At 50.1% G+C, this 15055-nt stretch overlaps 2 protein-coding genes across 4 annotated transcripts; both read right to left on the bottom strand.

Moving 5' to 3' along the window:
- Nucleotides 1–214: 214 nt before the first annotated feature.
- On the bottom strand, nt 215–10797 carry LOC119219464 (SNF-related serine/threonine-protein kinase-like). Of its 3 annotated transcripts, none has more exons than XM_037474700.2 (8): nt 10578–10797; nt 8448–8777; nt 8035–8253; nt 7182–7428; nt 4859–5000; nt 4033–4245; nt 3711–3845; nt 215–2824 (listed from the first exon to the last, which is right to left on the bottom strand). In XM_037474700.2, exons 2-8 carry the CDS (start codon nt 8568–8570, stop codon nt 1537–1539), a joined length of 2367 nt encoding a protein of 788 aa, XP_037330597.2. In that variant the 5' UTR covers nt 8571–8777; nt 10578–10797; the 3' UTR covers nt 215–1536. The 3 variants fall into 3 exon arrangements, with proteins under 3 accessions (XP_037330597.2, XP_062414543.1, XP_062414542.1); XM_062558559.1 differs by lacking the exon at nt 10578–10797 and adding an exon at nt 9617–10396; XM_062558558.1 differs by lacking the exon at nt 10578–10797 and having other exon boundaries at nt 8448–10396.
- Nucleotides 10798–12674: 1877 nt separating this feature from the next.
- On the bottom strand, nt 12675–14740 carry rpl14 (ribosomal protein L14). Its single transcript, XM_037474730.2, has 6 exons — nt 14591–14740; nt 13812–13913; nt 13628–13722; nt 13293–13392; nt 12947–13000; nt 12675–12768 (listed from the first exon to the last, which is right to left on the bottom strand). Exons 1-6 carry the CDS (start codon nt 14591–14593, stop codon nt 12709–12711), a joined length of 414 nt encoding a protein of 137 aa, XP_037330627.2. The 5' UTR covers nt 14594–14740; the 3' UTR covers nt 12675–12708.
- Between the last annotated feature and the right edge of the window lie 315 nt (nt 14741–15055).

Below are 15055 nucleotides of genomic sequence, written 5' to 3'. Positions count from 1 at the left end.
CCCCCCGAGAGCTCATCTGATCTGATCTGATTTCCTCCCTGATCTGGAACAGCAGCCCAGATGTCGCACAGATTAAAAACTCCCTGCAGTGTTAGGGGGGGGGGGGAGCTGGAAGACCACTGAGGAACATCAACACAATAACACCATGTCCTGCTCCATCAAAGACATGTTGTGTGTCCTTTTTAGTTCAGTGTCTATTCAGATCTATAAAAGCAAAAAAAACAGACTTCATTCACGTCATTTCCTTTTAATATATATCTATCATATACAGTACAGTACAATATGCTCAAGACAAGAGGTTTTTCGATGGCACATCCACTTTTGTTGTACATTTTGCGGTCGCTGGTGTCGTTGTGAGGCTACGGTGAGGTGACCGTTAGAATCTGTTGCTTCGCAGCAGGTGGATCGAGCCCAGAGGGCGAGAAGAACGCCGCTACAGCAAAAGACGCATGCACCAATCAAGTTACATACTCCACCAGGGGCGGGGTCACACATCCAGTTACACGGACCGACACTCGGAGGGGGGGGGAGGGGCGGCGGTGGTGTGGTGTGGTGTTCTATTGAAACCCCCCCGCCCCCATTTTTTGTGTTGATTTTGTTGTCTTGGAATGTGCTACAACTGTGGCTACTGCGGTGCTGGGACGCCACGGGACCTACACTGGGGGGGGGGTCTTCTGGGTTGGAACCTGCACCCCCCCCCCCACCGTGGATGATCCAGTAGGAGTGGAGAGAAATGGCGTGTACATGTTCTAGTATTCAGGTTTACTACTGAGGTACAACTTCACCGTCAACACTACTGCTAGGAAGGTTATTCACATATCTACAAACAAGTGGACCAGTGAGCGAGGCCTTGTTCTTCTGCGTCTGGTATAGAAAAATAAAACAGTGATAGGACTACAAAATACTGTGATGGACACATCACACTTTAGTGCCGTCGAGTCCATTTTCACCCTGTTCTTTGTCCGCGTTTAAGTGAAGAAAAAAACAAAAACAAATATACACATAATATCAGAATTTATAAAAAAAACAGATAAAATGATTGTCTGGGGGGGGAAAAAAACAGCATCAAGAACAACAGAAACACAAATGGTGACATGACACAACGAACTCGTTGTGTATCCAGCTTATCAGAGAGTGAGCAGAGGCGTGCGCGTGGATGTGCACAAAGTGCGCACAAACAGCGTGTACGTGTGTGTGTGTGTGTGTGTGTGTGTGAGCGCCGTTCCCGTAGTGAACGTCTCTCTTCTATTAAAACAACAGTCCGTGATGAAATGAAGGGGCAGGGTTCCTTCAGGGTTCCTTCAGGGTTCCTGTTTGATCTGCAGAAAGTGCTCCACACACGTGGCACCCAGTGTCCTTTTTTAGCGTCTCTGAATGTGCAAAGTAGGACTAGTTTGGACTCCCTCCCTGTCATCCACCCTGCGACTCCTCTGCTCCCATAGACGTCTATGAAGTGTTAAATAATAATAAATACGGCACAAAAGAAGCTGGGGGGGGGGGGGAACAGCGAGACGGCGGAAGGGGAGGGGAGGGGCCCTAGATGACCTGGCAGCAGCTGTGCGGGGTGGGGGCGCACAGCAGACCCTCCTTGGTGCTCCGGTGGATGTTGACGGACAGAGTCTTGTCGCTCAGGGGCATCTGCAGCACGCGGCTCTTGGCGTTCCGGTGGTTCTCCCGGGCCAGGTCCAGCTCCCCCAGCCGCAGCGTGCCGGCGCAGGAGCCCTCCAGCAGCGGGTCGGCCAGCGCGTCCCTCAGCGGGGGCTGCTGGTGGTGCGGGTTCCCCCGGGGGGAGGGGCCGCCCAGGAGCGAGACCTTGTCCAGGCTGCCGGTGGAGCCGCCCATGCACATCCTCCACACGGGGCGGTCCTGGGCCTCGCCGCCGCCGGCGACGCCGCCCCCGCTCACGGCGCCGCCTCCTCCTCCTCCACCTCCCCCGCCTCCCCCGCCTCCCCCTCCTCCTCCCCCCGTCAGGTTGTGGAACTGAGAGCTCAGGCAGAGGCTCATCAGCTTCAAGCTCTCCACCAGGCCGCTGGCGGCCTTGGGGCCGGCCTTGCCTCGGCCCGAGCCCGATCCAGGACTGGTGCAGTCGGAGGGGCTGCACTGGCCCGGCCCCCTTGTCTCTCCGTCCTCCCCCCCACCTCCTCCCTCATCTGCCCGCCCCCCCGCAGTGGCCGTCTCTGGTTCGTGGCGGCCCCGCGGCCCGTCGTCACTGGGCCCCGGGCTCGGCGTGAAAGCGGCGCCCGGTGCCAGGGAGGCTACTCTGGAGGTCAGATCGAGGCTCAAGCTGGGTTTGGGCGGGCCGAATCCGTGCATCTCCCTCCTCTCCTCCTCCTCCTCCTCCTCCTCCTCTTTATCCTCCTCGTGGATCTGGTTGAGGAGCGGAGCGCTCATACGGGACGTCAGGCGATTGGCGGGCGCGGACGAGGAGGCAGAGGATTTGCAGCGAAGCACCACCTGGGCGGGGAACGAGGAGGGCGACGGGCATTTATCGAGACCTTCCTCCTCCTCCTCGTCCTCCTCCACGCTGAAGAGGCTGGGACTGCGGGTTTTGCAGGGGGTCACTGAGGTCAGGGAGCCCAGCCTGAGGGGGTTGGAGTGGGGCTTCGCCGGAGGCCGGGGCCCCCTCTCGTGGATGTGCCGCGCGGGCTGCGGCTGGCTGGACGCCTGCGTGAGGTCCAGCAGGGCCGTTTTGGGCCTGGGGCCTTGGTGGAGGCTCTCGGCACTGCGGGCGGGCGACTGCGGCCCCCCCGGGTGGGAGATAGTCGGACCCCCCAGGCCGCCACTGACGTCCTGGTGAACGTCCACTCTGGTGGGCCAGGACTGCCTGTGGAGGGTTAAACACACACACAGAACACAAGGCTTATAGGGAGTTGAACAGAATGAGCCGTACTGCATTTATATTTTACACCTCCCAAAATTGTATTGAATCATTTAGTTGCATCCAGACACAAAAGCTCTTTAAGAAATAATTCAACATAGTTGCATATTGCCGTAGCCTAGCCTAGCTTAGCATACAGTCAAAAGATAAGCAATATTTATAGCACTGTGAGTTTAAAATGATGATTCATCTCAGCAAGCAGGTTCAGATGAATGGTACGCTGATGTGTCAGCTGTCTGACCAATGAATGAAGCACGATGCAAACACAGCTGAGGTCATCAACATCGCCCAATGCTAGATTACAGACAAGCGGTCATGCTAGTGAGATATGAAGCAAGCGGAAAGTAGCTCGGTTGGACTGCAGTGCAGATGACGAATATGCTGTTACTTAATGACCTTTATTTCGGCATCATTTCCAATAGCGGCTAATGCTAAAGAGTCAAATGGTCAGAGGTGGTCATTTTTTAACTAACCCTAACCTCTAAAAATTCCAATTCCTAAGCAAAAATACATATTTTTATCAATTCCCTTTGAGAGAGAGGATTATTTTTACATAAAAAGGCGCATACATGCATATTCATAAGTGACACACGGAGCCACACGTCTAGACTCCGTAGATGGTCCTTTTGAGGCGAAAACATTCCCGATGCCGATGCTGATCTGAAGCCTCGCTTCTATTCTCAGCCCGCCCTTCAGTCTCTGAGGGGAAGGAAGGCGCCGCCCGTCCATTCGGCTGTCAAACGCCTCTTTTGGAAACTGACAGCACGCGGCCCTGCAGAGCCAGCGTTCTGTCCATCACACAGCGTGCGTGCGTGTGTGTGTGTGTGTGTACCTGAACTGGGCCTTGCTGGGGCTGGGTGATCGTGTCTGGCTGTGCTGCTCCTTCTCCTGTCTCTCCCTCAGCATCCTCTCAGCCAGCAGGAAGTAAGTCGCCGTGATGTGGTTGTACTGATTCGACTCCAGAGCCCTGACGTGATGAGAGAGAAAATTATATATTTGTATTTCGAAACACACACACACACACACACGCCTAGATCCAGGCACACATCAGCACGCTGAGCGACACCAAACCCTGACGGCATTTGATTGCATCAGATCAGGTTTAATCGCCGGGTGAACCGCGTCGGATCGGCCCGAGACAGAGGGACACGTACTCGGTGATGGCGTCGCGGTCTGCGATGCCCCCCAGCACCATGCGCTGGATGATGGAGCCGTGCTCCTCCTCCGACAGGCTGCGGTGGGACACCAGGGGGGTGGACAGCTTGGTGGCCGGGGAGGGGTCGACGCCCTGGAGCCACCCGTGGGCCCCGATCTCCTCCAGGGTCGCCCGTTTCTTGGGGTCCCTCTGCAGCATCCGGGCTATGAGGCTGGGGGAGGGGGCGAGACACATGGGGGATCAGCATCGGGGGGAGGAACTGCAGAAACATCTGGTCTCGCTGTGAAATTGGACCAACTGGACTTCCGTAGTGAGTGTAAAGACCCAAAACTTGACTAATGCTCTTATAATAAAACAGAATTATCCTTTTTAAATGGATAATTCAAAGTGCATGAGATGCACCGTAATCGGTAAACAGATATTTAGTGTAATCAAACCACCGTAACAAAAAAGCTCATTCGTACAGTTCTTCTTGTACTGAGTGCAAGGAGAGCTGCCTCCGCGGCGGATATTCGAGAGCACGGTTATCGGCGTCTGCCTTTGAGGTGATCCCTCAACCATTTGTCTCAGCATCGACTGAGCCTCGCTCTGCTTTCGATGCGGAGCTCAACCCTCGCAGAGATAAAAATAGCGGGTCCGATTTCGAAAAGGGTGCATCGGATCCACTTAACGCGGCAGGAGCAGCTGACCCCCCCGCGGGGGAGGGGGGGAGAGGGGGGGGGACGACAACGAGGAGCAGCAGTACCTGGCTGTTCTTCACACGTCGGGCGAAACATGAAATATGCAGCGGCCCACCTGGGGTGGGGGTGGGGGGGGTTACTCACTCTGTGCATGCACGGGAGACGTGTGCAGGCACCGTGTATTTGCAGTCCATGATCATGGTCAGCGTCTCGCTGTCGTTGGCCTCCTGGAAGGGGGGCTGGCCGCAGACCAGCATGAAGAGGATCACCCCCAGGCTCCAGATATCTGCAGAGACACAGCGGGGGGGGGACGCTGTTAATACCTGAAGAATCCACTGTGTGCGTGTGTGTGTGTGCAGAACATACGTCTTCTTAGTGACCTAGATATAAAAAGAAAAAGATAACAAGAGCTGCCCCCCCCCCGCCCCCTCCTCCTCCCCCCGACAGTTCAAATGAAGCATGGATCTGCTGATGAATCATATCAGCCATTTCCATAAATATGCACTGGCTTAGGACACGTTCATCAAACCAAGGATGAAGCTCTGCACTGCTGCCCGCCGCCGGCTTCATGCTCTCACACACACACACACACACACACACGCACACACACAAACACACACACACACACACTCACACTGACACTGGTCCACTGACACACATTCTGAGTCAGAGAGACGGCGAAGCGAAAGCACGCAGCCCCGCAGTCAGTCAGTGTGTTGAACCACGACGTCCTGGGGACATTTGTGCAAGATTTGAGGTCTTCCGCCGCAGAGCGATATCGAGTAGAAGTGGGGAAATGAAAAAGCACTTGAAGCGACATTAGTATCAGCAGAAGTCTGTTTATTTCTAATACTGTACTCTATTTTATCGTTTTGCCACATAACACCGAAGAGTTTGCCGGGCATTTCCATCCGGTAAAGTGAATGTTCTAGTGGGTGGCGAGTGTTTATCTCAGCGAGGCTGCGAAAGGGCGCCTCATACTGCTGATGGAAGGACGGGGGGAAGGGGGGGGGGGAACTGCTGCGCTCTCCACTCTTACCCCTAGCCAGCGTATCCTAGCAACCGTGACCCCCCCCCCCCCCCCCCCCTTATAACTTTCTTCATAACCCAGATGGCGGACACGTTGCACATCAGCCGAACTTGAGCTAACGATTGTGTAAAAGGTCCTTTTAATGCTTGTTGCATTTTAGCACCAAACCACCTCCCTGAGATAACAAAACCACCACTTCCTTGTGTCCGAGAGGGCCCGAGTTCATCTTCCTGTCATGCTGATCATCGAGCACAACATTTGTTGTTTTCTCCAAAAATCCACCCACTTGTTTGAGTTACAAAGGCACCGTGTCTGCTGTGAATTGCGCAACAGCGCAGGATGTGAACTTTGTAATTGCCATTAGGTAACTTCATGTTTTGCCGTGCAGCTTGTGCTTTTTGAAGAGGAAGCAGGAGTCGATGTTCGTCTTCTCCCATTTACTGGAGACAAAAAGGAAGCCCACGCGCTGCTTGAGATCAAAAGGCAAAAGGAGGCAGGCATCTTTTAACAGCGTTTATAAAAGTGAGCAAACACATTGTGTTCAGCCTGCAATTCCCTTCAAATTTTCATAGGATTTCAAAATTTTATTATGACATCAACATTCCTTTCAGTTTTTCCCCTTTACACACTTTGAGAGCTGGGGGGCAATTTATATTTATAAAAAGGGCTTTCTGCTGGTAAGAGAACCTGACACTTGGATTAATAAATAAATGTTGTGTACTTTTGTATGTATGAACTTCTCTTTGATTCTTTACAGTTTGCTTTGGCTGCTAATTTTCCTTCAAAAATTGGCAGCGGTGCCATCCGGGGGGGGGCGAGGTCACCCGAAAGGCCTCGAAAGTCCGGACTTCTGACCTCCGTATTTGATCTGTTGCAATTCAAACAATCCCACCATGTTCCATCCTAGATAACCCCCCCCCCCCCCCCCCGCAATCATCATTGTCTCACCTGAATGAACAATGCAGAGGACAGACACACACACTCTTGACTGCTGACCGCAGCACACATACACCGTCACCCAACATACACGCCCGGAGTCGAAAGACCACTACAGCTTCCCTTTCGAGGGGGGGAGGAGGGCCTGCAGATCCACTCAGTCAGAGGAAATGCAAAAGGCTTCTCCCCCCCCCGCTGTGACGCAGTGGACTAAAATCTGCATGCCTCTGTTTCATTTCGTTCCCCGTTTCATTTTTGATTGAATATCTAAGCCGTGGCTTACGGGCGGGGAAGGTGGTGCTGGTGGAGGTGGAGGTGGTAGGGGGGGAATGCTGAGAAAACCAATTTCCCGGCCTGATCAGATATCAGATTTCGTTACGCGCCGGCAGGCGACGACTCTCAATGACTCTCAATGGATGGAAACCCGGGGCCACAATGAACTGCAGATCCTGCCGGTTTGAAGTTAAAGTAAATTTTCCCAAAACCGGCGGGGCGGCTCACCCACGGCGGGGGCGTCGTACTCGTCGCCCAGCAGGATCTCGGGGGCCGAGTAGGCCAGCGAGCCGCAGGAGGTGCTGAGCGCCGTCCCCGGCTGGAAGCGGTTGCTGAAGCCGAAGTCGGTGAGCTTGACGACGCCCTGCTTCTCGAAGAACACCACGTTCTCCGGCTTCAGGTCCCGGTGCACCACGTGCAGCCGGTGGCAGTAGGAGATGGCGTGGACGATCTGGGCGAAGTAACACTTGGCCACCTTGGAGAGGAGAGACCGGAATGGTATTAAGCAATAGTAAGAATCAGATTAGAACGTGTGAATTGCATGGGTTCGCCCAGATGTGACACAAAAGAGCTCAATACTAAACTAGACATTTGCCAGTGACCTAAATGTCACTATAATCTAAACCAGTGGTTCTCAACTGGTCTGGCTCCGAGACCCACCATCGCCCCTTAATGAGAAGCAGCGACCCAGATCGAGGAACACTCTCAACTTGAACCCACTAGTTGATCTAAACACACCGTGAAAGACTTCCAGACACTGAGGTGAATAAAGTAAGCACCCTCCTGAAGAAGATGCTTCCTTAATTAACCAAATGAACATCGTGGACCCGATAACCTCTATTTTATCACGTGAATATACATACTAGCCGATTAGATGTTTTAAAGAAAATATCAAATGGAAGCAATTCTTCACAGTAAAACATTCATCAATCTAAAAGAAACATGGCAACTTTATTTAAACTTTCCCGCCGAACCACCTTCAGGCCTTCTTAGTGGCCACCTCACCGCGACCCTCCCTGCAGAGCTTGAGAGTGGAACCTCCAAAAGGTCCTTGACCCCGCGACCCACAATCCCCGCTCACCTCCTCGGCGAGGCCTCCGTCGTACTTCATGATGCAGTCGTACATGTCCCCCCCGTCTCCCAGCTCCAGGATGAGGTAGAGCTTGGTGGCCGTGTCGATGACCTCGTAGAGGCGCACCACGTTGGGGTGCTGCACCATCTTCATGCATCGCACCTCCTGGAAAAGGTGCGCCCGCGCCACCGGGTCTAGTTTGTTCTTGTCTATCACCTTCACCGCGACCTGGATGGAGGGGAGGGGGAGGGGGGACATACCTCAAATCTCTGTGCTTATAGTCACCCTCCTTTGGGGGCGTGTCTGTCCCATGGAAGGGTGAGTGATCTACTCCGGCGTGAAGGAATTCAACCATCGGCATGGAGACATTCCAGCGGCGTGCACGGACACGGGGCGGCGTGCACGGACACGGAGCGGCGTACCTTCTCCCCGGTGAATACGTGGCGGGCCAGTTTTACCACGGCAAAGTGGCCGCGTCCCAGCGTCTTGTCCAGGTCGTACAGGCCGGCGATCTTCCCGTCGCGGTGGCGCTTGGGCCCCGCCATGGATGGATGGAGCTGTAGCTTCTGTCGCCCCGCTGCTCCGACCGTGGTCAGTTCTTCATCTCCTCCCCGGCTAGGGTGGTGGTGGGGGGGGGGGGGGGCGAGGTTTGCGGTCGGTTCGAGGTCCGTGTTCTAGATCCGCGTGGGACCGCTCACGCGTTGGCGTTGTCCTGCTGCGCCGCTCGACGCGATCCCATCTCCTCCTGAGCTCTGGGGGTGAAAGCAGAGAGAGAGAGAGAGAGGCGGGCTAAGTCCACCCGTTCGTATCGATGACTCAGCCCGAATTCCTGCTGAACCTGTCTGATGAGGTCTCGCTTAAGTTAGTTGATGAGCATGTGGGTTTCGTAGCATCTGGTAGATTGCCATTTAGTTTAGTATGTTCTAGTCCACAAACCAAGTCATTCAACGAATTCAAATCTGATGGCTTCTGATGGCTTCTGATGGCCGGAGACAGAACGTCTCCAGAGCTGTTCAAAATCCACCGTGGTGTCAACAATAATTCATCCAATGGTTGAGAGATTTAAGTCTAGTCCAATGTGTCCCGGAACAACGACCCTAGAAGGGCACGAGCCACAAAAAGGCCTAAAGCGAACCAACACCCTGATGGCAGCAATCAACCTGATGGATGGAGACAATCACTGGCAAAGGATAAGCATACAAGTTGAAATGGAGTTCTTTGTTCTATTAGTAACAGTTTCAATGAGAGGAAACTAGGATTTTGGCTTAAATTGACTTAATTTTTTTCTTTGAAAGAAATCAAATTCAATTGTAAATTGCTTTTGCAAATGTTTACATCAAATAAAATCACGGAGCAAATATTTATACTTTTCTCTCGTTTAAATTACTTTCATTTACAATGTAAACTATTGCCTATTAATATTATATTACTCTACGCTGTCTATTTTTCAGCCGCACTTAAAGCATCATCATCTGAATGTTGTCTGCCGGTTTTAGAAACTTCTGCATGATTCCTTTCCATTCGTTTCCTCGCACGTCAGAGACATTCCTCCTGCGGGCGTGTGTGTGTGTGTGTGTGTGTGTGTGTGTACCTGCGCGCCAACATGACGGACGACGAGGACACGCACCATGTCAGGAAGAACATTCCTGAGGAAGAACATTCCCGACCGCCCTGATCCTCGCCTACAGGTGTGCCCGCGCTCACCTGGATGGCCCAGACACGAGATAAGCGTTGCTATGGAGCACGCCTAACAAACACCAGCACGCACAGCGAGACGGGAGGGAGGATGAAAACGGATCCGCGGTTGCTTAAATGAGAAGCTTGGAAGCCTCAGAAGCTCTTTGGGGTTTTCGTGTGATCCTCAGCCCGGAGGTTTGTGCTCGTGAGAAGAGAAGAGAGTGAGTCACTTGTCTTATAATAGAAAGATGACATCCGAATCCGTCTCTGCTTTCTCTCTCTCTCTCTCACACACACACACACACACACACACACACACACACAGTACCCAACTCGTCGCCTGACAATTACAACGTGTCGGTGTTGATGTTTCTGGAGCAGTGCAAGGACACACACAGACACACACACACGCAAGTGAGTTGTATGTGTGTCATAAAGTACATTTTCTGTTAAGATCTATTATTGGTGACCAAGCGTAATCATCAGTAGTCACCTGTTTAACAGAAGACCCGCACTTGAAAGGTAAAGATCAACATCCTGGTGACAGCACAGGAGTTATTTGGTTAAAACACAATAATAATAACACGTAAAGAGACACCATCATGTGTCCTACACGCTGTTGTTAGGACCAACGTCTAGAAGTGCTGTGCCTGGAAGCATCACCTCTCCTGATCAGGTGCTACTGCCCACTTGGGACCCATCCGACCCCCCCGCCCTCCCCCCACAACAACATGACAGCGCACAAGCTGCAGAATAACGACCATGCGAAGGATGCGCATTAAAGGACAGACCCCCCCCCCCCCCCCCCCCCCCGCAGCCTGCAGCTAACTTGACACATGTGTTACTATGCGGGGGCCCGCAGCGGTCCTACTCACCGCGGGTTGGGGGGAGAGGGGATGGGATGGGGGGGGGGGGGGAGGGTGCATCCGAAGCGGCGGCAGCCGTCCTATCGTTGGCGGGGATCCGCGCGGTGTACCGGGGCTCGGTCGGTCCTGCGGTCGGTACCGACTGACGAGAGCAGCGACCCGACGATTAGGTCCAAAGGAGCGTGTCACACTGGCGGCTCGACCTCCCGCTGGCTCTCCCCCTTCTCTCGCTGTCAGCTGCGTAAAAAAAACAAACAGAGGTAGAAGGTATACACAGGAAGTGGGGTTTTTCAGAATAAAAGCAATGTATGATGTGATATTCAACTAATCGTTGATGGCGATGTTTTGAGTTCGAATAGTTTATTGTTATTGTTGTTGTTTTTTAAAATAAATGTATTTATTGTATGTAGGCCTATCTTGTATTTATTTAATTCATTTCATGGATGTGTAATCGTCTGACGTACAATATTCACCTTTCCAAATCAAACCTCTACTGGAAAATGTATCCACATTGTGGTCTTTATATTACAACTTTGTCACATCATGAAAAAAAAGAGCTGCAATAAATGGAGCATAACAGCTGAAAAGCTAAGACAAAGAAAAAGACGGAAGGTGTGAACATCTAATCACTTATAACAATAAGTCAATAGAGAAAAGAAAGGCTTCCACTTTAATATCCCAGAAAATATCCGCCATGGGTCATAAAATAGGCAATATTTATGAGCTGGTTTTGTTTTGAAGACCGACTGTCTTGTTTCCGGTGTCTTTGGTACTGAACGACAGCGCTCCAATCACTGCGCATCCGTACCATTCATCTCTGACGTCAGAACAACGCTCAAGTTTTTAAAAAAAGCGTGTTTATGAGGCCTTATGATAATAAAGCAGAGCAGGGACTCGTTCTTTTTGTATCTTTACCTAAACATCCGGTTTAGATCCGGATTTTAGGTATTTAATGCAAAATGATCTGAGAGAAGAATATATATATATATGTTATGTCCCAGGAAAAAATAGATTATGATCAGTTAATACACACTGTCAAGTGTGTTGACACAATATTGAGAAGCTCCTCCCTGAGATCTTGAAGTAGAGGCTGTTTGGCTGCCGACACGGTCTCACATTAGAAGGTGCTGGTGCCTTATGATAAAAAACAAGATTGTTTTATTGATCATCTGCTACAAGACAAAGCCATTGATTTGTGTGTCGGTCCGTTCAGGTGACACCAGCTCAATTAGATTATTGATTTCCTGCCATCCTCTCATGGCAGAAAAGGTTTCAATGGGTTTAATCCACGAAGGACTGTTTACAAATTCAACTACAAGCATATGCGAGTCGATTTTAAGTAAAAAATAAAGACAAAGGAGTCAATAACCTCTTTTGGCTTAGACGGCCATCTAGTGGACAGTTGAGGAATGAGTCATGACTCATGTTGTCATTTGTCAAAACTTTCTAAATTGATGTCAAGATAAAGACGAATCTCGTGGATTCTACTTAAATCACAAAGCACCAAGGACACAAAAGCAGGAAGAAAAAGAGGTATAACAGAGATGTCAGTTAAGTTAAAATTGTAAAGATGTTCTGTTCCACGAAAATAAATAAAATCAGGACCATTTTTTTAACAGGTCTCTTGAGAACATTAAAGCGAAAACTTCCCACAAACGCTGAAACGGGCCTGGTTGGTTGATCCCTTCGGCATTTCAAAAAATTCAAAAAATTAACACATTGGCAATATCTCATGCACTGTACTGCTTGACAATGCACCTTCATGTTGAGTTTGCATTTCACATGTGAAAACCTACATGAAACTTTAGTGGTTTATAAAAGGTTTAGTGATGTTTAAAAACAGCTTGGGTTTGATCTGAAAATCATTTGAATGTAAAGCAAGCTTCTGCATTCATTTAACTTGTTGGATTAGAAGGCTTAACGTGCTTCATCCACACTGAACCTTAAACTCAAATCTAAACATGCGAAAAGCCGATTCAGCTAAACCAGTGAAGATTTTACAGGACCTTTCCTTTTGACCAGAAAAATAAAGGTTCATGATCAGTAAATCAAACTCTAAGGCGAAACCACGCAAAGCCTTTAAAAGAAGAGATGAGCAGACAGGTGAACAATTGAACAGGATTTATTTTGGGAGAACTGTTCACTTCTTTGCTGCCTGCTTCTGGAGCTTCTTCACCTCGTGCTTGATGATCTTGTTCCTCTGTGGAAACAAGAGCGAGTGCATTTAAAGACTGTATGATGGCTCACAACTAAACACAACCTCAGAAGTGGAAACACCATTACAGTTACACATAATAAATGTTAGCTTTAATCAATGCGCTAGATGAAGAAACACAACTGGCATTCACAAGCTCACAATAAAAACATGATGAACTCACCATCCTCTTGGCCTTCATCACCTTGTAGCGGTCAAAGTCAGACATGTTGGCTCTCTGCAAAGAACCAGAGACAGAAGTCAGGGAAGTCACCAGGATGTTTGACCACGCCGTTCATGTTATTGTTTACAGAGTCACCCCCCAAAAAAGAAAAAAAGGCAACAGGTATGTAGAAACATGCCGGACAATATCAGTATCGCACAATACAAGGAATACCGCCTCAAATTTTCAGATGCCGGAATAAACATCAACGGCTCTGATGTGGGAACATTTTGCTAAATTCAGTGCTGCTGATTGGGGTTTTCTTAAAGCATTACATAGTTTTATTGACCAGAGACATAGTCTTTACCTTCTTTCTCGCCTCGATCTTCTTGGCCCAGCTGCTTTGTTCCCACTTCTGGTTGACCTCTGCCTTCTCCCACGCTCTCCTCACAAACTTCTGGCGGGCACTGCGAACCATTAAAATACAGTCAGTACCGACACTGTAAACCAATACCTAACAACAAGAAGACAAGTCACGTTGCCTCTGCGGCGCCGTGTCCGGTGACAGAAAATAGTTCTTTGATGGCAAACACGGTACACGCGCAGATACATTTCAGGAAGTATACATAGCTATTTTTAAACTTTAGTAGATCAGACTTTTCATTGAATTGTGTGTAGAAACTATGGTGTGCTCCCACTTACCTGTGAGGTACTTTGATGACGTAGTCTGTGAGCTGCATGCACTTGAAAGGCATGGATTGCCTCTTCACGCCTGTGCAGGGACCATCAACAAGAGCCTGGCAAGCACAAGGCACAAAGTCCAAATAAATATCTGAACGATAGTTCGGTTAACACCAATCCACAATCTATCCTCGAGGGCGCTCACCCTGTTTTGGTCGATGACGTCTACGATGGCCACCAACTTGCCGTTGTGGGGTCCGAAAGAGATGTAGGCAACACGGCCGATCTCAACGAAGCGTTTGAACACCTGAGGAAAACACCAGAAAATTGCTGATCAGAAATAAAAGTGGAAATGGGACGTTAGCTGCTCTGTGACGTCACGTGGACATTCGAATAGGGGAAAGTTAGTTAGAGTCACACACTGGGGAGACGTTATTATTGTTAGTATATTATTTATCAGAGGCGCACAAAATTATACCGTTTCTAATGAGACGAAACGAGTGGTTTGGTTTATCTACTGAACGAGTAACGTTGACCGGCTTGAAGCGTCGAACTGTACAGTAACAAATCACTTGGCGCTAAGCTAACGTTAGCTGACGATAACTAGCTAATTTCACTGCTAGCGGCCTGGGGTGCCGTTCACAGACGATATTGTATTTAACATTAGGGAATCGTGAAATCAAACGGGATAACTTGCGTGGTATAAGTAGGTGTTTTAGTGACGCAAATAGGATAAATGCGTTCGCTTAACGTAGCAGTGATCGGCCTTTTCAGGCCGGCGGACCACGTTGTATTGCGGGCAGCAGCCGACATTTTACAGACTTGGCGTTTAAACTTGATTAAGCTACATGCACACCTCCGACACATCGCCAACGTGCTCGTGGTCGCGTTAACGACACACGTGGACGCCGTTCTCCCAGGGCAACGAGTTACACGAGAAGAAATTCGACATTAGAAAAGCTAGAAGCCTCACGGCGAACTCACCATGATGGCAGTCCCGAAGCAGAAAGGACGTCACGGCTTCCGCCTGGCGCAGATACAGCTTCCGCTCACACGGTGCGCATGCGCAGTCTCTCCCGGTTCTGTTCGGTCACTCACGCGTCTCTATTAAAGCCACTGGGTATTAAAAACGTTCCGATGTTTGGAGGTTTCGGTCAAATTAAACTCAACAGTGCGTAAAGCGAATGTAAAACATCCACCAGGGCGCCGCATTAAATGTCTGCGTCACATTCTCTTTTGCTAATTCAAGGACGTGGGGAAATATCGGAATTAAGTACGAGCTGTTTTGAGTAGCGGCTCACTGACGTGAAATCCAACTCTTCCATCAGTCGTTTTAGTGCATTTTTGAGTGTTTTATTTATTACACGATACCGTGGCAGATGGAAGTGTACACACAGCAACAACAAAGTATAAGTAGTGTGTATGGTCTACACAAGTGACAGAACATAA

The sequence above is a fragment of the Pungitius pungitius genome, chromosome 17 (genome assembly GCF_949316345.1).
Source record: "Pungitius pungitius chromosome 17, fPunPun2.1, whole genome shotgun sequence".
Taxonomy (NCBI): domain Eukaryota; kingdom Metazoa; phylum Chordata; class Actinopteri; order Perciformes; family Gasterosteidae; genus Pungitius; species Pungitius pungitius.
Note: the sequence above shows the minus strand (reverse complement) of the source record. Positions and strands in the feature narration are given on the sequence as shown.